Here is a 22,110-nt window from a genome sequence, read left to right as displayed (position 1 = left end):
TTGCTGCAGTGGCACGTTTATCTAACACTACTGCATGAGGGAGGACCCCTATGCCTATCGTCCACAAAAGAAAAGGAGACATGTCCTTTGATAGAGTGACCTGCATTTCAGGTAACGCTCTGCCGTCAATGCTCTTTTGACGTCCCGCGAGCATTTCAAAATGGCGGACTTTGCCAGTGTTAGGAGTCTTCCGATTCCAATTTTTATGTACCTTTTGTAATATGCACGCTATTTAGACACTAAAATGTGCGAGTACAATTGCAGACTTGTATATTATTCACAGATGTGCAAACCTGCAATACAATTTATGACCCTGTCATGATGTCTACTGAAACACCACGCATTCTCTGGAGGTATATTTACGCCAGAATAGTGATTGCAGAATTTTCAAATTAAAATACCTTGTTGGAATGTATATGAGTGCTTGAATTATGCCGAGGAACCCATTGTCGAGTCGGACGCCTCCAGAAACAATACAATTCTCTTTGTTTCGTATGAATTCGAGAACGCAAAGCTATAAATAGAGGGTACGCAACCCCCTTCGTGAAGTAAATACTGACTAAATTATGTCCGAATAAAATGAATGAAAGCTTGCGATTGTAAATTCGTTAGTCAGAGTGGCTCTCGGTTTCTCATGACGTTTCTTCCTTGTGTAGAGAGACTTACCTGAAAGACTTACTAACTAGGAGACAGCAATCTCTGAAAAACATAAATGTTGAAAAGCTGAAAAGCAGCCTATTTCGGTCGCTGTTAAACATTCGTAGAATTCCGCACAGGTTGAAAAAGATTGAACTGAAATTTAGGTTATTGGTTGCACTGCATTTCTCTCACAAATTTGGAAGGACATGCAGGAAGGTAATAGGGTAGAACAACAGCGGAGAAAAAAAGGTGTGGGGTTTGCCATTTTCGAATTTTCGTTATCTGCTCAACACAATATAAAATTACACTCTTCTATGGCAAGCCCTACGTTAAAATAGGGCAAGCTGGAAGTTTTAGTAGCGAGCGTCCTTTAGAGTACAGAAAAAAAATTTCCGCTCTGTGATGAGCCCATAAAATAGAGCGAACCGCTGTCTCAAACACAAGCGCGCCTGGTTTTGCATATCCTGCAAAACGTAGCCGCGACTGAAGGCAACAAAAAATGGGAGTCAGTAATAGTAGCCTCCTCAACGTTATCAGGCTCTGAAGGCAACTACACTATTTCTCTTCTGGTTGCTGTCACACCTATTGAGATTTATATCGCCCAGAACATGAAAACAATTCATGAGTATGTTTAACGCATATGTGTGTATTGGATGCTCAGGGAGGATGTGGCAGCACCGTTATCTCTCCAGCCAAGCTTCATAGTCATCAGTTACATTGCATGTGTTTTAATTTTACGACTTCCTATTTGTACATTGTACTCCTGCGTTGTTTCTATCTATCTTTTATATCTATCAGTCTATGCTCACGTGTTTCTATCTTTCCTTTTCTGAAAATGAACGAAAGAAAGTTTGTCGACTGTGTTTGGTATTTTCTGTAGTCTTTTAACCCTGTCCTTGGAAGCCCAAGCAGCGCACGTATTCCACAAAATATGGTCCAACTAGCCTAAGCCCAAGGACTTCTTAAATACATTTAGGTGTTTGTAAAAGGTTGTTCGCGGTTCCTGAGGATGTGTCTTCGCAGCCTTCTTGGTTGTTGAAGAACAGGATATACTTCTGCGAACTGCCGAGAACACACTTTTGAAAGGAGTATGAAATGTTCTTGATTAGATACGCTAAATAACAGAGCCTAAATGATGACAATTTTTATGTAATACTTTGTCAAACAAAAAATGTTCTAAATAAATTCAAATTTAAAAACCACTTCTCTCAAAAGGATTAATGAGTTCTATTCAACTGAGGTCGGAGAAAGAATTACGTTTTCTTCTCAAGCAAAATATGGATCACCGGGACCAAAATCCTCCATAGTTATTGAAAATCGACGCTCCGGATCCGCGAAACTTCGCACGCACATAAACTCGCGCAGAGTTTGAATAATCTTAACGCTGAAGTTGAAGCTACGCCACAAAAAGCACGCATAAAATTAGAGCGATGCAAAATGTTAATAACTTTAATTAATACGCAATTAAATATATCAGAAGACTAAAATGTTCACATGTTCAAACACTGGGTGTCGAATAAAAAAATTCGATAATGAGGGAATTCAATCCGATGGCCTTTCGATGATTGCGACACATATTATCATAAGCACGCAGTGCAATTATGTAAGCCATGTGGATATCTGGAGGATCACATGTGATTCGTGCTGTGAGTGAAGCTCGTTGCAGAACTAAAGGCCAGGCATATATGGTTTCGTGTGCAAGGCATGCAATTTGTACTCTTCAAAACTCTTCAATTCCGGGGATGTGGGCATTGGATTTTTTTGATGGCGCTGCTGTACAATTACAATTAAGTTAAAATCATGCGGGTTTTGATTTTATATTTCCAGGCAAGCAGATGCTATGAGCCGCTTGCTAAATGTTTTTTTTTTTTTTCATTTCAGATACTCAGACATCAGTCCACAGTCTTTCTTCGTCAAGCGCCGAGGGATTGGGGAAGAGATAATGCAAAATGCATGAAGTCCAATTTTCTGGGTGTGGAATCGGGAAATATATATAAACGAACAATTGAATTTTATGCCCTAGGCACGTAAGTGGTAGAGCAATTTAAAAGTATACCTATTTTGAGACCTGCTTCATTTTAACCGCATGTAGAGCAAATCCACTTTTTGAAAATTTCGCATAATTCACCAATTTTTTTTTACCTTGAAAATATTCTAATTTGAACACTTCTGTATTATTCGAGAGTTCCCCACATAAAAAAACTCTTTGTAACTTTCCTGTTCTTGTTATCAGCCCAGAATGTGCAACATGTCTTTTTCGTGAATTTAAAATTTTCTTCCTCAATGAAATCTTGCTCAAAGTTATTCTAAAGATGAAGGAGAGAGAAAGTTTAGTACAACATCCATAGCCTCTTAACATATTTTATCACCAAATGTTTTATAAACAAAATGTATGAGGTAACCGCAAGTTTGATGGTACCGCCTTGCTAATTCGAGAGTTCCCCACATAACAAACTCTTTGTAACCTTCCTGTTCTTGTTATCAGGGCAGAATTTGCAACTTGTCTTCCTCGTAAATATAACGTTTTCTTCCTAAATGAAAACTTGCGAAAAGTTACTTTAAAGATAAAGTGGAGAGAAAGTTTAGTACAACATCCATAGCCTCTTAACATGTCTTAACACCAAATGTTTGGTGAACAGAATGTATGAGGTAACCACAAGTTTGATGGTACCGCCTTGCGGTACCACACGGTCCCATCCCCCCCCCCCCCAAAAAAAAAAAAGTTTTTTTTTAGGTACCTTTCGGCAATTGTTAACCACGTAGCACAATAAAGTCCATATTGTTTGTAGTGTTGCACTACTCTCGTCCGTAGGCCGCAATAAGAATAAAAGAAAACACTTTGAGAAGTAACATTAAGATGAATATGTGTTATTCACTTCCTCTGTAACGCCCAAAATGTCAATTTCGCTGTACTATCCTCCTGAGGGCACCATACCGAGGAACCAGAAAAATGTTCATTAATATCTTTGGGTAAATATCCCTTCGCTCTATAGAATCGACATTTTTCGCCTATCTGTACCACACTTCCGCGCTCGCCAAACTTTAGTATCATTAAACATGCTCATTAGCTCTTTTAGGTAGCTAATAGTCTCTTTGAGTTATAACAGTTAGTAATATTTTTCTTGATGCATTGCCCGCTTGCGTAGGCCTCACTGAGGTATGAAAAAGCTTGACGATTACTTACCTCTTCGTCTCATACAATCCATAATTCCTATCGTACGATACTATCCTCTTGCGGAGGCTGCACGGCGCTATCGAAAATCTTGTTTAGTTACATCTACATTAATATTAGTTAGTTTGCTGTGTAACGGTTTTTATGTACGTCTTTCTCTACTACCCTCCTGAGCATGCCGCACCGGCTACCCCGGTGAATGTCTCTGACAATTTGTGGATTACTGATTTTTGGCAATTTTCAACCGCTACACTTTTATATAAGTTGGTAACCCCCTCCTATCTATACTACCCTCAAGTTTTGAACAAGAGGTGCTGCTTACAGATTTCATAGAAAAGTTAGGAATATGTATTAAGCCACCTTGTGTACAAGCGTACATACAAATCTCAAATACAGGCAAATGTGGCTAGGCTGGCAAACAAGTACCTTAAAATCTATTATTGTCTGTGATAAATAGGATTAACTTGTAGACGTATTTTTATTACGTGATTTTGCCTTCAAGCCCTTTCTTCTGTCTAAAAAAAGGTTTTTCGGTATTTTCTGGAGCGTCGATTTGGAGCGTAGGCAGATGTTTGATTGTGATTTAGCTGTCCACAAGCAAACTGATTTGGACTAAAAAATAATTTCGCTTCCGGTTTCAGTATTTTGCCGCTTATGATTTCCATCCTACTAATTAGACTTTGAAAAGGTATTTCGTGGATTAAATTGCTTCATGATTAGAAAATGCCTATCACTAACGGCATTCACAGTTTATCGTGAAACATAAAAGTGAAACAGATGTTTTCATACCTCATGATGTAATGGTTTATTTCAAATAGAATAAAACTAATATGTTTTGTGCGACTTCAATAGAACAGAAACGTTTCTTGTTGTAGCATATTTATTTTCTGCTGCTTTGCCTACTATCATACATCTTTGGCCGCACCAATGAATTTTTACATGCATTGTGATGTAAGCCCTCAGTTTCAAACATTTGACCGTGAAGTTTCACTGGACGTTTACTGAAAAAGGAAGACTTCGTGCTTTACTGCACAGTCTCTCTTATTTTTGGTCACTGTACCGGTCAAATGTACGTTATGTATCCTTATTTCTCAGGATTTTACAATAGGCAGGCATTTGACACTCGAATTCTTCTAACCCATCAATTATTCCTTTCATTTCAATTGAAGCAATAGACATATTACGGACCCGGGAAAGGCATTTTAATTTTTATTTTTGATGTTTTATGTCATTGGTCTAAAAGATCCGGAGGCTATTTCTCAAATATAGGATGCTTGTAGAAAAATAAGTGTAAAAATTCTCAGATCGGCTACTCGCTATACAAAAATCAGAATTCCACGCTATGCAAAACAAACAAAAAACAAGAAGCAAAAGGTTTGGTTTGAATTATAGAGTTAGCCAGCTAAAGGTAGTCAGGCCTGCTATGAGAGACGCCGTAGTAGAGGTATTCAGAAAGTTTGGCCTGGGGGAATTTCTAAACGTCCACTGACATCACACAGCCTTGCTTCTCCCCTCTATCGAAACGTGGCCGCCACGGTGGGTATTGAATCTCGCATCATTGGGAGCATCACTCGAGCGCCTATAACCACTGCACGAAAGCGGTGGGGCTAGATATTCTATATTTCTCTCATTTTCAACACTTAAGGTAGATTTTGCAGTTCCACTTGCTGACGAATAAAAAAATGACCACATAGCAATGAACGTGAAAATCAGGTATCTGCTTTTTGGCCCCGTGTACCGTGTCTCTGAACCTTGGTTGAATCTGCCGTGTAGATGAAAGAACACAAATAATTATTCCTGTTTCACTTTATTAGAGTCTCCTACGTTTTACAACGATTGTTTTTGCATGTCGATTTTTATATTCTTTATTTCGATGTTGCGATAATGTGTCCATGCCTTGAAAAAAGAAACACTGAGGTAAATCTACACTGTGATCTTGCGTGTCCTACTATGAACCGAATGTTGATAGATACCATTTAGAACAGTATTCGCGGAACTACGCCACAATCGTAGTGAATTAACATACCAGCCATTTCAAACGTTTTTCTGCCAAGAGGCTTTCATGCTATAAAGAAAAGTTCAATTTAAAACGACCATGCAAGGTTTCCAAATAAATAAACTCATTTGGTATTACAGGACAGGACAATCTGGCGCTGTCATTGAATTGGGTTTGGTTTGTAGTGCCACACCCCAGGAGTGATTTCTTGTTGTACTTCAAGGCACAATAAACCGCATATTGACCGTTGGTTATACAGCGTCCTGTCCTTAAGCATGATCGTTGCATTGTGGAGTGTGCGCCTGAAGCGCTAAACGTAAGCCACAACATTATGCAATTTTTGATCAGGAAAGCAAATACAACACTGCCGGAGAGTCGAACGGCACGAAAGGTTTTTCGAAGTCTTGAAAAACCAATTTTCGACCCTTGGATACGGCAAAGAAACACTTAAAAAATGTCTTCAATGAAGCGATTGCTGCTTACTAAGGACTCAGTGGGCCGAAGCCTTTACTAGCTGTCAAATATAGAAAATCAAATTAGTGGCGGTGCATTTATTTTCCCAACAAAGGTTCTCTCAGTTTGCAAACCTTTCTCAACAGTGCGAGTAACTACGGACCATATGAATTAAAATGTGGTCGCAGTGGGTTAGTTCCGAACCCCATCAGGGGCTAAGTAGACAAGTCTTCTAATGTTATTCTCTACCAATGCTGCTCGAATGACAGGTCTTCAAGCTAAGGTCAAATCAATTAAAATTTCCGCATACAACGTAAGAATAATTTTACTTGTTGCTTTTTTTTCTAGGACGGCCCATGGTAAAATGTGAGTAAATTTTTTTTCACAACTAAATTTTCAGCTAACATGCTGCGGAAGAATATTGTTTGTTAGATTACAGTATTTGCAGCGAATCTTATAATCTATATGTTGACACTTGCAATGGGGAATGCTGTAGTGGGGGCCTGAAGAACATTTTCTAAAAGCTGTGTATTTTTTCAATGTTATGGTACTATACTGCAAGTAGCTTTCTTGCATTCACCTGCATCAGTATTAGGAAGTAATTTCAAAAATAAGTTAGCTGATTTCGGTTTAGCTGTGGATGCTTCCAATGTTTTTAGCAGCTGTGACCTTGTCTTAGAAAAAAACGATATTGCCGTTACAGTCTTTTATATATTAGCTAAAAGTGACCCCTACTTGTTTTCTTGGAAAATTGCTTGCGATTTACCCAACATTCCTTTTGTGCTATAAGATATTTAGGTAGGAGATCATGCAATGTTTTTTCACCTCATACATGGGATGAAAAGTTAGCAAAACCTTGCACTCTTCACGGCCTCCAAATGACTCCTATCACCTCACTTGTAATAAATCAATAAATGTACGTAAGTTTGCACAGTTCCTAGTTATGCGCTTCCCACACTTGTCAGAGATGTCAAGCTTCAAGCGCTAAACCTACCTGAATATACTGCTCAAATACATAACCAGTGAACTGATAATAATTACTGACCATGCGCCTCTACAACCGCGTTCATCAATAGTAAACACTCTAATTCCAAAAATACTATTTGGGTGATCTAGCCACACGTACAGCACCGATTTGTCAAAATTAAGGACATGCGCCTAAGGAGTTGCTGAGATTTTACAAATAGAGTCTACCTTGCAATACTGGCAACATTTCTGCTTCATGTGCTACACGTTAATCTACCTAAGAGTTCTGCACGGAGCGCTGCTGATCTCCCTATAATCTACAACCCCGTCAAGCAGTTCAGTGTTAAATGATATTCCTCCCTCCCAAACATAACTCTACCTGTGTTGAGTGGCAAGCGAGAGTCACCTCAGAGCATCCCGACATGAACAACATTGCTTCAATCACAACGCGTTCTTTCTCCTTCGCAAGCCTGGAATAAGTTGTAGAGTGCAGAAAGCAATTTCATTATCTGTTAATATAATCAAGTTCTAAAGATCCTCTTCCCGGTTTTGGATAAGCTATTTTTAGCATGGACGTTCACAATATCACGAAGAGATAAGTTATACATCATCGTCTATGAGAAGACAAAGTTCCGTTTCATGACAGCAGGGACCACCATTTTTCACACGACAAGCGCACGGGTGCGCCTTAGTTCTGAGAAACCAAGTAACTAGTTTTATTGCAAAATAACGATAGCTATAATATTGAAAATGTAGCTAAATTTTTTGCACATGAAATGCAAGCTGAAACTAAGAGGCTCCAAGAGGCAAAAATTTCCAAAAGAGTTCGCGGGGCTTACATTCACAATTTAAAGAATACCCTACACAGATGTGCATTCCTGATAATGGCAGTTGATCAGGTTTACAAGCTAGCAGCAATGATTTGAGAAAAAGCATGTGGACGCCTAAATCTATAGAAGCGGTCTTTATCTTTACATGAGAAAACTGATCTTGTACTGACGCTCAGTGGCGTCCGTGTGCTGTGCGATGTCAGCGCACGTTAAAGATCCCCAGGTGGTCAAAATTACTCCGTAGCCCTCCACTACGGCCCCCCTTTCTCTCTATCCACTTTCACTCCCACCTTCATCCCTTCCCTTACGGCGCGGTTCAGGTGTCCACAGAGCAAGTGTGACAGATACTGCGCCTTTCCCTTCCTATGAACCAATCAACCAATCAACCAACTGACGCTCACCTTAAGTCACACTCTAAAGCGACCTTGTCAGAAATATGTCCCCGTTCGACACTCAAAACAGTAACATTTGACCCTTCTACTAATTTACAGTAACAACAAGCTACTGCACCCCATCCGGTCGGTAATATAGTAAAGGGAGCAGCTTCTGATTTGCCCAGAGTGCTCTTCTCTTGGCCAGGCGTTTCCTACCACTTCTCACACACCGTCTATCTAAATGTACCGAACGACGAGAATCTCTACGTTGTAAATGTAGGGAATAAGCCCCGACGAGGAAAACAAAACTCAACAAAGCAGATGCTGTAACCTCGAATCAGTTCTTACCTGAAATTAAGTCTGATAAATAAAGTGAAATGTAACCGATTGTCTTCCCTCAGTGTAATACATTCCCCACACATATCCACAATTGCCTGAGGTGTGGAAACAAGGTACAGAGTAATAGAACAATAATTGGACAATAATTGAACTATTGTCTGAAATGACAAATTTTCTTTCTAATCTTTTCAGGATGGGATTTGAATATGTGTGAGTATGAGTTTGCTGTTTGTAGCTTCGTTTTTAGCTGAATTGTATAATGCTGCAGGCATATTTTATGAAACGATCTGTAGTAGGACGGAGGATGCATGCAAGGCTCGGAGAATTGAGTGCTGGGGTTATTTCTGTAGACTGACAATCCAGAGTACAACCAAATGGAATGAGCCTCTGTGAGCTCATTAAAGCAATACCCTAACCGGTAAGTGACCACGGCAGAGTGTTAACAAAAAGTTTCTATCAACATATTATGTGCATGCTCATGAATATCGTTTGGGGTAAATGTTCTGCTCATCGAATCTCGGTATTCCAGTACTCATCTCTATACATAGAGGGTGTGATTTAATACTTACATGTGCTTTTACACCTGCGCTCTCTCTCTTCTTAAGTACTGAATCTAGGCCTTCTGAACGTGCATAACGATGTCTCGGAGCATTCATTAAAGATTAAGAGGCAGATCATCACATTTTTGTTTTCTAGACTCGAAAAGGAGCATGGTCCTAATCTCTCTTTCAACCCGGAATAGCTGCCAAATGAGGTGTTTCTGCGTATCGTTCAGCTCCTGCCGCGTCAACATGTTTTTCTTGATAATCTTGTTATGTCGGTATCTGCTTTGTGGCGTTTCTTCGCATGTGGCTCTCTCGGTTCTTAAGCAGTTCTTGAGCAGCAGGTACCGCACGCTGGCGCTTCTTTCGAAAATTACGCAGCTTATAGAGCTTATAGATAATATATATACCAATCCAGGTTACATTATTAGGTAGCACTGGAGTGTGTAGAGGTTAAATACCTGTAGACACGGGACTATATTTATTTGCGCTCCCTCAGTTTTAGATACAGCAATTAGCAAAACGACACCGATATGCAGTTTCTTCTCTTTATTCAAATTAGTTTCGAAGTAATGTACCAATTCGACATTTCTAGGCATTGTGATATGTGAAAGGGTTTTCCATACGCCAGCGAATTGTATGATGTTTAACTGCTAGATTGCTGCGTCCCCATTGAATTCATGAAAACTTCTTGCGCATTGACGTTCTCCATCGATTAAAGATATTCAAGTCTACTTTACTTTTAAGGTACACAGCCTGGACACAGTGACATCATGTGTTAAGACAGAAACACCGTGACAGCATTCCTCAAAATATATCCTGTAGTTCGCTGCGATAGACATTTAGAGGACGTTAAAATTTTCGGGGTGGGAGTGCGACATTAGGGAAACTTTGGTAAGAGCAGGTAAATTGAAACCAATAACTTGAGGAAAACGGCCTTGTTCGGAGTTGCTTAAAACTTCTCTTCACTGAAATTTTGTGAGAGGAACGACTATATTTGAATGCTGTGAAAATATAAGAAATGTTATTGACTCGGTTCATCCTTTTTGTACTGCACTAACCAATTACCCGCCTACCTATGCCTGGGTGGTCTCTATGCATTTGTGATTTCATACTGCGCAAGAAATTGAATTCCCGTGCACTTAGAGTGAGATATTAAACAATAATATTTCGATGGCTAACTGATATTCGGGTCTTTCGAGTTAGTAGTTTTTGCAGTATATGTTGTGCCAAACAACTTTGTTTATCTAACTAGAAATAGTCTTCTTTAACACTGCCTACACCTGGAAAACCATGGGTTTCTCAAAGGCCTGTGGAAAATATGCTCCTTAAATATGTTTAACTCATCTGCTTCAACACGCACTAAAATGCTGCCATTTGCAATCTCTCTAAAACCTATAAATAGCATTTCACTAATGTATACATGCATATAACAGAAAAAAAAAAAGATTTTCAGTGCAATATAACAAGGCAACGAAAACTTTAATAGTAAATGCGATGAGAATAAATAAACGAAGAAAACGAGACATTGCCGCGAACAATTACAATCTTTATTTGTTCTGTTTTGAAAGCCGCCGGCTTGAGCCACAGCGATGCTAGCACTGGAATCAATTCTGTCCTTTGTTTTTGTTCATGCTCGTTGTCTCGAGATACTGCTTTATCAATCTCTTTGCATTCAAGATGAGTCGAGAAGAATAGAGAAGATTCCTGCCACTCGCGTGTGTTTCTGCAATGATACAGATTACACTTGTCACTGTCTGTGGCTTTCTCTCCAAGTCTCATTGCTGCCTTTCAATTGGGTGTTGGCGCGTGCGACAAGCATTCTTTGCTCGTCGACCGTCCAGCTCGTTTGTTGCTGTCGCCTGCACCGATCGCTTAGTTCTTTGGCGGGTGCAAGTCAGCCCAAAAATATTTATTTCCAGTGCGTTTAAACCTGTCTTGCATTTTGGTGTTTACGACCTTGCCACCACAACGGGGGTGCTGCTGCCTTTTGTGATCCGGGCCACCTCTTCAAGTGAAGACCTCGGCATCATTCCTGTTGCGCTGGGGGGCCCACCTGCAGGTCACCGTGGCTGCCGTCGACTTCAAATGCTCTACCACGAAGACGGTCTCCTGCCAGACTCTGTTGGACCTCGGAAGTCCTAAAGCGTATTTAGAATTGGCCCAGTGAACAATACCGGTTGTGTTAGTGCAGCTCCGGGAGCCTCCCTCCCCCCTCCCCCCTTCATCTTCCAAGGACAGCCCACTGACAATACGCTAGCCTGTATGGCCCTTTTCGACCGTGGGGTAGAATTCAATGGTTGGAACAACGTTGCGAAACACAGGAAAGTCTACTTTGCTTTTCAATGACCTGCCTGAGTTTGATTGAAAAATGACGAGAGTTCTGTAAAGGATTGAGAGACGGTCAAAGAGGAGTTTCTGACGACCTTTGCAAGTTCTGTTGGAAACGAAAGAGCTCAAGCACTCCTCCAATTAAGAATTCAGCTGCCAAATGACCGTTTCCTGGTATACGTTGATGATTTGAAGCGTCTGTTCGGCGGCGCAGATCCCTGCATGATAGAAGACACGAGGGTAATCTACTGAAGCGCAGTGTGAAAGATCAGCTATATGCAGGGATACTTCGCCAGCCTCCAAAGACGGTTGCCGAGTTCTGCAAAGAACCGGCAAACACTTAAAAACCTTAGAAGCAAGGACGCAACTCTACAACCGGCCTCTTGAAACACTGTCTGCAAGCCACAAAGACACCACATTTACAAACGAAGATAACCTCCGTGAGTTCATCCGTCAAGTCGTTCGTGAATAACTGCTCCGACTACTGCCTTCGCAAGTGCAGCCGCAGGTTACGTCGCTCACGGTCGTTATCGGTTAGGAAGTCCATCAGACACTGGGTGTTCCTCAAGTTAAAGCTTCTACGACTCCAGTGTAAGATGCAGCAGTAATGAGCCATGCTGCTGCATTACATTGTCCTACACCCCAACGTGACCTTCCAGGCCCTCGTCGCTACCGCCCTGTTACTAAAAGCCGCCCCTTGGCCCTCGCCTGCCAAGACTACACACGACCTACAAGCCTAACGAAATGCGATGCCTAGAGGACGTCTAATAACTGACAACTATGCTTCCACTGCGGTGAGGCTGGCTAAATCCTACGCCACTGCCCTTAAAGACACACCTGCCAGCGCGAATTCGCCATCGACGCCCCACGACCCCGTCCTGGCGAACGAGCGGTTGAAATCCAGAACTACGTGCGAACGGCAGACTCACCAAGCCGTCGGGACCGCTCTTTATCGCCGTAGAGCCGTGATTTGCGTCGCCAGGGCGCAAATACGATGACGTTATGCTAGGAAGGCCCTCTGGACCCCGTAGGGGAAATAAAGGCAGCAACCTTAGGAGGTGAGGGTGCTAAACGGCAAACTAATGAAGATCATCCACCGCCGACGACGAGTGACGATGCTTCAACCAATACCCCGCCGCTACGCACGACGAGGACATTGACGACCACGCGACCACACGTTACACTAACACCCAGTCAAGCGACAACAGCGTGCCCTGGCCGCGACCTGAGCAAACGATAAAATAAATCGAACACCGAAGCCAGCATGCAATATGAGAAAACGAGCACGTGACCTCGCTTTTACTGTCTACGGTCGCAAAGTACCGCCCTAGTAGACATCGAAGCCATCATCATCATCATCATCATTGGAGCTTTCGCCGCTCAGCTCAAGAAACTGACGACCACTTGGGATGGGCCGCTAATCCGCACCTCATTACGCTGTCTGGGCGATGCACCCCAAGGGCTTCAGTAAATAGACGTATCTACCCTACCAGCTTCATCGTTCTACAGCAGTGTTCCCGCGATGTGATTCTGGGCAAGTATTTACTGAACGAATTCGCGCGATGATCAGCCTCCGAGCCAAGCTCATCAAGCTCTTGATGGACAAAGCCATACTGGCTACAACGACGTCGGTGCAACATATCGCTCTAAATATCCTCGACAGAGATTTGATCGTGCCGCCCCGATCAAGCGTCGTAGTATGTAGGGGTAGCTCAGACATGGAAACCGCCGAAGGCGTCATCGAAGGAAACACAAAGTTGTGTCTTATAGAGAACATAGCATTGCAAGAGCCATTGTCCATCTCCGTCATGGACACGTTCAGGTTCTAGTCGCGGACTTCCCCGAAGAATACTGGCACCCGAACAAGAAGACGACGATCTATTGTCTCGATGAATTAGCGGACACCCAGTATATATTCGCGCTCACCGACCAACCCCTGGACGACACACCTAACACATTTCCTCAGCCTGCGTTTGAAATCAACCCGGAATTACTCCACAGCAGAAAAGAGCAGATTTGCAGTCTTCTTCGAAGGTATACAATGAGTGCTTCTCGTCATCATCTATAATGCGACACACACCTCTTGGCAAAAACCGCAATATAAATGACGAACACGTCCGATCTGTGCGCCAAAGCCCCTACCGCGTATCGCCGCGAAAACGCCAAGCCATTCGCGAGCAAGTCGATGAAATGCTTCGTGAGGACCTTATCCAGCCTTTAAAAATCCCCAGGGCGGCGCCTGTCGCTCTGGTAAAGAAGAAAAATGGGACAATTCGTTTCTGTGTCTATTACCACCGCCTAATTACAGCATAACGAAGAAGGAAGGATTTTTACCCTCGTCCTCGCATTACGATAGGCTATATGGGCTCTGCAATGCAAAGTAGTTCTCATCAATGGACTTGAAGAGCGGCTATTGTCAAATCGAGGTCGACGAAAGAGATCGCGAAAAGACCGCATTCATCACACTGGACGGCCGTTTCGAGTTCAAGGTGATATCATTTGGCCTCTGCTCCTCACTAGCGGCGTTTCAACGAGTAATGGAAAGTATGCTGGCGGGAATCGAAGGACAGATTCGTCTGGTATACTTCATGAAGTTGTCTTCTCCTCAAGCTTTCAAGACCACCTGAAGAGGTGTCGAAGAGTACTAGAAGCTATTAAATCATCAGAACTAATTTTGAAAGCATAGAAATGCCACTTTGCCTACGAGGAACTGCGGTTCATAGATCACATCGTTAGCAAGGATGGTGTTTGCATAAACCCAGAGAAAACAGCGGCGTTCGCAGTTTCCACAGTCCACAGAAAAGAAAGCCGCGCGCAGGTAGCTTGGGCTGTGCGCTTACTATCGACGATATGTGGGAAACTTTTCACTTATCGCCGAACCTTTGACGCAGCACACAAAGATGGAGGTAGCTTTTCGATAGGAAGCGGAGCAAGAAGCCTTCGCCGAACATAAGCGCCGCTTATTGTGCCCTCCTGTCTCAGGCCACTGACGAAAACGACGAGACAGCAGTTTGGGCCTAGGTACTGCTCTTGGTCAAAAGAGTGCCGAACAGGACAAACTTATCGCCTATGCAGCCGCTTGCTGTCGAAAGCTGAAGCAAATTATTCGATGACGGAAAAAGAATTCTTTTGCCATCATTCAGGCACACCAAAATGTCGGCCCTATTTGTACTGATGACAACTTAGGGTTGTGAGCGATCACCATGCTCTTTGCCGGCTTACCAACTTGAAAGATCCTTCCGGAAGACTTGCGCGATGGAGCTTGCGTCTTCAAGAATTCGAAATCACCGTAGTCTACAGGTCCGATCGCGAGCACTCCGATACAGACTGTCAAGTACCTGTTGATGTGCCGCCGAAAGAAGACAACGAAGACGTCTTGTTGAGACCGGCAAGCGCCAGCATATTCGCACGGCATCAGCGCTCGGATCCTCAGTTGAAAAACCTAGGTGATTACCTCGATGGAAAGATAGCTTCCCCTCCTGCTATGTTCCGGCATCACTTATCGTGATTTGCCTTGAGCAATGAGGCCGTCGTGAAGGACTTCGCAGCCAATCAAAACGCGCAGCCTCATGTTTCAAAAACCTCAGAAACGAGATTTTGGAGGCACTGCACGATGAGTCGAGAGCACGGCATCTCGGTTCTGCTCGCCCATTGCACAGAATACAACAGAAATATTACTGGCCAGGGTTGCTTGCCAACGTTGCTTATTATGTGAGAACGTGCGTGAATGCCACCCTCGACGAGACTTGATGGTCTGCTGAGCCCAACACTGCCGCCGATTAAGCCCTTTCAACAAATTAAAATTGACCTCCTGGGCCTCTACCAAAATTCATCAGCGGGAAAAAAATGGTTCATAGTGGTAACCGATTACATAACCCGCTACTCCGAAGTCAAAGCCAACGATACAGCACCAGAAGTTGATAATTTTTTTTCGTCGAACGAATTCTCCTGCGACACTGCGCTCCTGAGGTGCTACGTATTCGCGGACAGAGGAAGTGCAATTGCGGCTGAGCTCACGCAGGTCATCTTGCACTATAATCAAACTAGGCACTATAGGAGAACTGCCTACCATCCCGAGATCAACAGACTTACAGAACGCCTCAAAAAAACGATTGCAGAAGTGCAAGCCATGTACGTAGACGCCGAACACAAGACCTGGGACGCCACCCTGCCGTATGGGATCTTCGAGTATAACACGACCATTCAAGAGACGACCATAGCGACACCGTTCAAACTTACGTACGGTAAACAGCCCCCGATGGCGCTTGACATATTGCGGCCGCACGTAAGCAACAAGGAGAACTCGGACGTCGCCGCCTGCCTACAGCGTACAGAGGCATAGCGACAACTCGCACGGCTGTGTATTATAGACCAATAACGCAGCGACTTGACGGTATAGCTTACGACGACGCCAAGCAGACTATAAGCCAGGACACCAAGTGGGGATTGTGACTCTATTCGCCGTCATGGACTGAGTGAAAAGTTACTACGCCGATACTCTGGACAATATAAAGCCCTTCGGTGCACAGGACAACTTGATTATGAATTCACTCCCGACACCAAGAAGTCGTCCATGTGGTGCGGCTGAAGCCTTATTTCGTCGCGCGCTAAGGGACAGTAATTTCAATTTCTAGTGTTTGGTTTACCTTTCTGTATTTATTTCATAAATATCGAGGCGATGTCTTTTTACGGAGGGAGTAATGCCGCTAACGATTCAAGTCTTGTCCTTTTTTGACAGCCGCCGGTATGCGGTCTGATCGCAGCGATGCTAGGCTAGGACTGATTCTGCCCTGTGAATTTGTTCATGCTCGTTGTCGCGAGATGCTGCTTTATCATTCTCTTTGTCGCTCACAATGCATCAAGAGGAATCCAGAAGACTCCGACCACTCGCGTGTGTTGCTGCAGTGTTTCAGACTACGCTAGCCGCGGTCTGCTGCTTTCTCTCGAAGTTTTCTTGCCGCCATTAAATTGAGTGTTGGCGCGTGCGGCGAGCATTCTTTGATCGACGAACGCCGAACACGTTTGTTGCTATCGCCACCGCCGATTGCTTAGTTCTTTTGCGGGCGCAAGTCAGCCCAATAAAGATTTAATGCTAGTGCGATTACGCCAGCTTTTTCATTTGGTGTTTAAATCCTTGTCACCACCACGTGAGAATATGAACATGGCTATTTGCGTTGTTGTTAGCTTTCTGACTATTACTAACTCATTTATAAGCTGTGTTGTTCACCACACAGAAAGCAGTCACTTTCAGAAATTTTAAAGAATGTTTTTTCTGGAACGAAGTGTTTACAAGATGGTGCTTAACCTATATTTAGGTGTCGCTGTTAATACCTTCTTCCAAGTGTTTCTAAATAACTGATCGAAATAATATAGGCGTCAGAACAGAATGTCCTGTACACATAAACGTCAAATAAAAGAATGCAGGAATATGTTGAATTTTGCAAAATGCCCTAGTTGCCTCTCTTCTTCGCAGTAAAAACTATTTGCGCCTGTCACTAGTTTTGCGTAGTATTGTTTGCAAGCAGTGGTCACTATTTAGATCACTAGATGAATCATTACAGTAGCCAATATGACCTACCAATTGTAATTACTTCGTTAACACTCTAGTAAAAAGTAATCTTTTTATAGGGAAAGCTATAAAACGAAGTATGAAGCGGTACGTGTTCCGCTCCGCTTTGCACGCTACGCCCTCAAGCCCGACCAAGATGAAAACTAGAACGCATCCAATCTTAATCAACCTAATAACGTTTTGCTCAACCATATAACCGCGCTTATTATTCGTATCTTCACTGTTATCTTGAATATTATATAAGTTTCTATCGTGACCTTTTCTTATGACACTGACGTTTTCAGAAAAGATCATGAAGTTTAATCCCTCGCTCGGGGCAGTATAACAACCATCACGCGTGCCGCTATTGAGCCATCAAAGCGATGAGTGGGACAACATGGACAAACGTAATTCTTTGCCAGGGCCCTTCCCAATTTTGCGCTTATTGCGCGCCATTTGCTCCTAAAAAGTCATGACCTGACCTCCAATTCATCTGGCGCTAGGTTTTTCGTCTTTCCTATAAACATTCTGACGCAACTGTTCCCCTCACAGCTTCAGCTTTGCGGCTGGTGTCATATCATTTCGCAGCCTAATTGGTATGCATCGCCTAGTCTAGTTGATGATAAGTATTTAAAATGGCCTATTTCAATTTTATCTCTATCTCAGCTCTTTTTACCACGTGATTAAGCGCAGAATTTGCTTTAGAAGTAGGCGTAGCTTCGCGAGCGGGGCTTCTCCTTAATTCGCATAGACTGTCTATCAATCTCAATGTTTTGTTTTCGCATTTTGTACATTATGTGTTCTATCACCGTGCGCTTAAAGTCTGTTGTCTTGAAATAACATGCGCCAGAGTTATTTTCTTCCGGTGCTCACGCCAAAACAACATAAGTTCACTCACATAAGCAATGTGTCGGCTTGGGAGACATCAATCGCTAGTGAATATGATATCTCATGCTTTTTCGCTTCGTTAATACGCAGTGATCCTAGTATGGCTGGCATCGGAAAAAATACGTCAGGCACCGAAAGTATCCTAGCTGAAATTACTGGCCATGTTTTCTTGGCACTCAGTCGGTACATCGAAAAACGAATACCAATGAAAACAAAAGCCTCGGAAAATTGTACGAGCGGTCGAAATACGTCATCAGTGTGGGACTGTTGACCGTGGTGAAGAGGGTACACTAGCGCTGAAGCAAAAGTGGATGCCTTACAATGGTCTCGCACACATAGGCTGACACACCACCGTGTTTAGTGCGTGCCTGAAACTATTTTACACAGCAGCACTTCGATTAAGCGTTGTAGGATATGGTTTCCTAGGGTAAACCTTTTCATGGCGGTGTACCAAAGTCAGGCAAACGTAGCCGGAGCACTGTTCCTGCTTGCAATTCCTCTACGGCTTTCTGCGAACGTCAAGAGCACCACAGCCGGTTTTCGACGACACGAAGGTGTCAGTGACATCTTGAAGGGGGAGTTTTGAGCAGGTGAGCCAAACTGGCAGCAGCGACGGTGTACGGGAATAGTATCAAGCAATGTTTGTATTTGTGAAGTTATGTACCAGAACGATCCACGTTTGCCAGGCATGTGAAGAAGCAACATGTGTGCGAAGTAGAAGAAACCGCTCCTGCGCCTAACCTGCGATAAAATTATCATACACAATGAACTTCGTGAAGCATTCCTGGTTGGACAGTTGCGACAAAAGCGTTAACATTGGATAATTGAGGCGACATTTATCATGCGGGAGATTCTTGTAGAGGTATAAGTATAAAACATGATATGAGGCAACTTTTACCACTGCGAAAATTTAATCGGGCGCAAAACACAAGCGAACATACTTAGTGAAAGCAATGCATTGCAGTGTTTGATGGTGGCCTTTGGTGCAATAAAGGATAATACCAAAACCGGTGCAAAATCTAAACCGAAATTGAATTTTTTTATCACGGCAGGTACGTGCTCCTCCAGGAGACGTATTTAGGAGACGCAATCACAGCCTTCTCTGGTTGGTAGTGATAGCTGTTTGAATTATTTCAAGACTACTGCCATAATTGTTTTTTTGTGTGCAACTATTCTAGCGTTCACGCAATTTGGGAGCAAAGCTTGAAGCGTAAGCAATCAAAACATAATAGACCTGGATTATATTTATTTCAGTCTTCACGATGAAAGTGAGCACTTGCAGAATTTACTGCAGAATGAAAGAACATGCATGGTTGCAAGATGGAGAAATAGAATATGCGACTCCTGAAAATATACGACTCCGAGCGATAGAATATACGACTAGAAACAACATTTCATTCGTAATTGAGCTCTTTCACCTCTTTTCATAATTTTCATTGATGGGGTTAAACATCTAGGAAATAATCCTTTGAGGCAGGCCGTATTGGGCAACTGGAGAATTTCGACTACCTCGGTTCTGCTAATTTGAACTAAGTACATCTACAGAAACATAGTTGCCGCTGCTGGGTCCTAGCCGTAATTCCTCGCGTCTGTAAGTGCAGACCGTAAGTACTCAAGTTACCCTGCAGAGCGCGACAAAGTAGCGGCGTTGATATGAAAACTAATTTACGAGCTCGGGAATAAACCCCATAGGTTATCTGATGCCCAAAAGATCAGTGTGAGATAGGACCTGTCGACCCATCAGGTTCATGGCGTGCATTGCCAGCGGAGCCAGATCTCCTGTTTCTGTTCCTCCCGCGTGCCGGTAGCGCTTTGACAGAAGAGGTGTGCTTTGGTAACTTAGCCTCTGCTTCCTTGCTGATAACCTAAGATGCAGATAGCGTCTGCGGCCAGATCGCATCAAGGCATCATTCGCTTTCGATATTCTCACGTTCATAAAGTGACCGGTTTTTAAAATAGACCACCGCCAGGAGCATATGATTGTACTCGAGAGCGTGGAAAAAGACATGATAGTATATGCGCTGATGACACAGCCGTCTACACGTGAGCTATAAAAATAAATGCCACTGTAGCGAGTTTTGAATTTTTATCGCTGCAATAGGCAAGTTTACAAACCACGTATTTTAGAGACAGTGATTTATAAAAAACGTATGTTACGCGCTCACACTTATCATTTATTTGATGGGAATTTAGTTGCTCGTAGTAATAGAAATCTGCGGATCTAAGGCTATAGCGCAGACGGCAGGCCTTGCTATCTACACCTGCTCTCTCCCTGAGGGACGACGAAGAGAAGTCGAAAAGAGGCCGTCGCCTGCGGGGCTGCATGGCAGCACAAATGAATGGGGCCACGCTTTCAACGTTCGCCTGGCCGTAAAACGAGCATGCTTGGACGTCCTCTTGGACGCATGCACGTGAAATGTGGCTGAAGACTGCCAGAGCGCCAGTGCGAGTAATCGATTGCGTAATATTTTGAGTTTCAAGCTGCGGTGGGTGGCTTAGTTGGATAATGCACCGACCAGATAATCTGACCTCCGCGCTTAGTTATTAGTTTAATCGTATTAGGGGCCGTTAGTAATATATGTTAATTTTCTGGTATGTACTTTATTATATCACAAGGTGACAATGACAGATGGTTGCACGGACTCATACCAGGGGTTTGCCAGCGCGCGATTCTGCGTTCGGCGCATGAAGGAAAATACTAGAATAATCGTGAGCAGCATAGAGAGGGGGAAAAAAATTTAAGAATTTCAAACTCTCTATTGTGCACTTGACTGAGTGGTGATTGAGAGTAACAAATAGGTACGAAATCGCAGCCACTAGCCGAAAGCAATTGCACTGAACACCGCTGAATCCAAAAAAACGAATTTCTTGTAGCGCCGAATGCTATGGAACCTTCATTGCCGCAGTACCTGACAGACTTCTTTTGGAAAGGTACATTAAACCTTAACAGATGCCATCGGCGCTGCGAACAATTCGAAAAGGTAAATTTATGGCACAGATTCCTAGTGAAAGAGAGTGTACGCTTTTATCGATGGGTAGCAGACGTTCTTCTCTTCACAGCGTATGTACCCCACAAAATTTCTCTTTCATCACCAGAGGCGCCAGCTGCAGATGAGCTATGAATCTTCCATAGACTTAAGCCGTAACAACCTAATTTACAAATTTCCACGCCGTAGATTAGAAAGAGGCTGGGCTAAAGAAAATAAGTTTTCGCACTGGTATGTTTGGGGAAGTCGGTATGAACTGTGCAATAACTTATGAATTGAGCGAAGGCTTTTGGTCATTTCTTCACTCTCAACACCTTTGAAGCGTGAAAAAGAAGTGAAATATTCGATGCAGCTGCCTTTGCAACTTAGATGCCTGGAAGTATAAAATGACTGGAAGGCGATTTTATTTTCATCCAAAACAAGTTGCAAGGGGAGCTAGCGCTTCAACCGATGCAAGAAAGAGTAAAGTTACAAATTTCGCGAAAATATAGCAACAAAGTTACGCTGAAACCAGCCACCGGTTAACTAGAGCGATCTGATAGAAGAAACCTATCGTACCTCTTATGTATTCTAAAGTCGCTAACTCTTCTTCAAGTTGAGTTTTGGAGTCTTAATCTAATCTTTTAGAATGACACACCATTCTCAGATTATCAGCCCGCCCATAAAGGACGCTTTTAGGGTTATTCGATCACATCGCATTTGCTCTACCTTTCGACATCTGTACAAAATGGACGCTCAAGAATGGGTTGATTGAAAAAACACTTGAGCAAAGTGTAAATACTGAAAGCGCTTGCAAAGAATAAAACTTGTGGCAGAATAAATTATTTCTCATCTAAATATTACCCTATCAATACCACCAGAGGTCTTAAGAAACAAATATTTTTTACTATTTCAATCAATATTTGACAAACGGAAACACGGCTGACAGGGTCGTAACATGTTCTAATGTAAAATCGTTATACTACTTCTCGAGCAGCCACATGAAGGTTCTCATTTGCTATTTTGGTGGGGATTAGTAAGTATATTTTTGGTAGACAGCTGTATG

At 42.9% G+C, this 22,110-nt stretch overlaps 1 protein-coding gene across 2 annotated transcripts in view; it reads left to right on the top strand.

Moving 5' to 3' along the window:
- The window catches only part of LOC146170909 (uncharacterized), a 66,067-nt gene that overhangs the window by 21,883 nt on the left and 22,074 nt on the right, over window positions 1-22,110 (top strand). For both annotated transcript variants that reach the window (XR_014703078.1, XM_084586722.1), the window contains exons 2-4: window positions 2,521-2,666; window positions 6,609-6,626; window positions 8,962-8,979. Coding sequence is in view for 1 of the 2 variants with exons in the window: in XM_084586722.1 (XP_084442848.1) it covers window positions 2,521-2,666; window positions 6,609-6,626; window positions 8,962-8,979 (182 nt within the window). In the remaining variant the exon portion in view is untranslated. The remainder of the gene's footprint in view (window positions 1-2,520; window positions 2,667-6,608; window positions 6,627-8,961; window positions 8,980-22,110) is intronic.

This window comes from Amblyomma maculatum, unplaced genomic scaffold, assembly GCF_055883805.1.
Source record: "Amblyomma maculatum isolate TAMU_Amacu unplaced genomic scaffold, ASM5588380v1 scaffold_28, whole genome shotgun sequence".
NCBI lineage: Eukaryota > Metazoa > Arthropoda > Arachnida > Ixodida > Ixodidae > Amblyomma > Amblyomma maculatum.
Note: the sequence above shows the minus strand (reverse complement) of the source record. Positions and strands in the feature narration are given on the sequence as shown.